Source organism: Salmo salar, chromosome 16, assembly GCF_965601325.2.
Source record: "Salmo salar chromosome 16, fSalSal1, whole genome shotgun sequence".
Classification (NCBI taxonomy): domain Eukaryota; kingdom Metazoa; phylum Chordata; class Actinopteri; order Salmoniformes; family Salmonidae; genus Salmo; species Salmo salar.
Window position 1 is genome coordinate 96,416,977 of NC_138306.1, and position 3,024 is coordinate 96,420,000.

The 3,024-nt window shown below is 41.9% G+C and overlaps 1 protein-coding gene across 1 annotated transcript in view; it reads left to right on the top strand.

The window, feature by feature from the left end:
* LOC145861169 (vitamin K-dependent protein S-like) overlaps window positions 1-3,024 on the top strand; it is a 35,769-nt gene continuing 32,745 nt past the window's right edge. The window contains exon 1 of the mRNA XM_082963217.1: window positions 1-216. Within this exon, the coding sequence (XP_082819343.1) occupies window positions 138-216 (79 nt within the window). The 5' untranslated portion in view covers window positions 1-137. The remainder of the gene's footprint in view (window positions 217-3,024) is intronic.

Below are 3,024 nucleotides of genomic sequence, written 5' to 3' on the forward strand. Positions count from 1 at the left end.
CTCCCCTCTTCTCCCCTCCTCTCCCCGCTCCCGGTCCAGTCCCAGCTCTCTCCACCGAACAGGCGAAAAAACATTTTCGTGAAGAATAAAGTTGTTTCTAACAGACCTGAGCTGTTTCCCGAGGATCTGTTTTTACTATGTGGAAACATAAAACGGCGTTGGGAGACTCCGTGGTTTGTTTCATCCTTCTGGTGGCGCTTTGCGACGCTCATCGATGTAAGTGAAACTTGATTTTGTTTTTTAATGTCGGATAACTGAAAAATGGACATATGTGGAAAGTAAAAGTACAGCTTTGGAGGTTGTTGTTTTTACGCTTTTACAAGATCAGGATATTTTATTTTCCAAAGAATTAACGGAAACTTGTTACTAAAATACCATTTATATCCGTCAAAGCCAACGAATAACGGTAACATCCATACTAAAATACAACTTTCATGCGTCGAAGCCAAAGAATGAACGGTAACTAGTTACTAAAATACAATTTATATCCGTCAAAAGCCAAAGAATGAACGGTAACTAGTTACTAAAATACAACTTATATCGGTCAAAGCCAAAGAATGAACGGTAACTAGTTACTAAAATACAACTTATATCCGTCAAAAGCCAAAGAATGAACGGTAACTAGTTTCTAAAATACAATTTATATCCGTCAAAAGCCAAAGAATGAACGGTAACTAGTTACTAAAATACAACTTTCATGCGTCGAAGCCAAAGAATGAACGGTAACTAGTTACTAAAATACAACTTATACCCGTCAAAAGCCAAAGAATGAACGGTAACTAGTTACTAAAATACAACTTATATCGGTCAAAAGCCAAAGAATGAACGGTAACTTCCATACTAAAATACAACTTTCATGCGTCGAAGCCAAAGCTACTTTTCACAGCATGTTATAAACTCAGGAGAAACATGTTTGAGCTGCGTATGTCGACAACAGACAACAGGTGATCTGATGTTTATAGACTTTTCCTGAACTTTCGGAAGATGACTGACACCTCCTAGATTTATTAATGTTAAATTTTTTTTTACTAAATGCTTTGATTGAAATAAAACCACGTGTTTGGGGGGGGGGGGGGGGGGTAAATACCCCGCTAAACACGAACAAAGGCCTGTTGAGAAATTACTAATCCGTTTAAATCTACAGTTTGATCCAAATTATTCATCAATCCAACATGTGGAAAATAACACATACACCGTTAACAGAAACCCCCTTCTTCATCCTGCTGTTAACACAAGTAATAACAATGTAATTAACACTAGCCTTCCCGTGTGGCTCGGTTGGTAGAGCATGGTGTTTGCAACGCCAGGGTTGTGGGTTCGATTCCCAACGGGGGGCCAGTCCAAGTGCATGAAATGAAATGTATGCATTCACTACTGTAAGTCACTCTGGATAAGAGCATCTGTTAAAATGACTAAAATGTAAATGAGTGTAATCAGTACTTCGTAACTTCTTGCTGTTGTGTTTTTGAAGAAAAGATGATCCAGCCATCGACACACAGTTGATTGGTGTTTTATTCTGACTATAGACAAAAGGGAAAAACACATTTAGATGTGTAGGAATCAACCAGTATTTTGATGGCTGTACATTCGTGATTCGTTCTGCTTGCATGTCAATATCACTATTAGCAGGGAGCTAATGTGACCATTGTAATTAGAGCATGCTAGCTAACTCACTCTTTAACAGCAATAAAACATTTTTTAAAGAAAAGCACATCCCAGGAAGCCCCTGTCACGGCTGGTCGTAAGGAGGAGAGGACCAAGGTGCAGCGTGTGTGTCGTTCCACATTTTATTTAATCTGTGAAACTATGCTGTACATAAATAAACTGAACACACAAAACAACAAATCGTGACGCAGAGGAGAAACAAACACCGACTCAAAGATAATCTCCCACAAAACCCCAGGTAGAAAAAAAACCCCTACTTAAGTATGATCTCCAATTAGAGACAACGAGGACCAGCTGCCTCGAATTGGAGATCATAACCAAACAAACCAACATAGAAATACAAAAACTAGAACCTAAGAACATAGAAATAGAAAACATAGAAAAACACCTACTCTACCATAGAAAATAACATCTTACTATGGTCAAGACGTGACAGCCTCCTAAATATCTAACAGGTACTGTATACATCTGGACGTGTACCTAGTGAACTCGTACACATTGTACGTCTGAAAATAGAATAGAGTGTTTCAGAACGTGACCTAATGCTTGTGTAACCGATGTGAAATGGCTAGTTAGTTAGCGGTGTCGCGCGCTAAAAGCGCTTCAATCGGTGACGTCACTCGCTCTGAGACCTTGAAGTAGTTGTTCCCCTTGCGTTGCAAGGGCCGCGGCTTTTGTGGCGCGATGGGTAACGTTGCTTCGTGGGGTGTCAGATGTTGATGTGTGCAGAGGGTCCCTGGTTCGAGCCCGGGTTGGGGCGAAGAGAGGGACGGAAGCTAAACTGTTACACTTGCAGGTTAATATCAGACTGGGAAGAATTTACGTTTGTGATTCCCCCTCCCCCTTATCTGCAAGTGTAGCCAATAGCATGACACCTAATTAATATGTAAATTCAACCGACCTATCACGTCTGCTCCCGCTCTCCCTCTCTGGCACTCGAGGGCGTCAGGCTGTCTATCATTACGCACACCTGTTCACCATCATTACGCACACCTGTCACCATCACACCTGTTACCATCATTACGCACACCTGTTCACCATCATTACGCACACCTGTCACCATCATTACGCACACCTGTCACCATCATTACCGCACACCTGTCACCATCACACCTGTTACCATCATTACGCACACCTGTTCACCATCATTACGCACACCTGTCACCATCATTACGCACACCTGTCACCATCATTACCGCACACCTGTCACCATCACACCTGTCACCATCATTACGCACACCTGTCACCATCATTACCGCACACCTGTCACCATCACACCTGTCACCATCATTACCGCACACCTGTCACCATCATTACGCACACCTGTCACCATCATTACGCACACCTGTCACCATCATT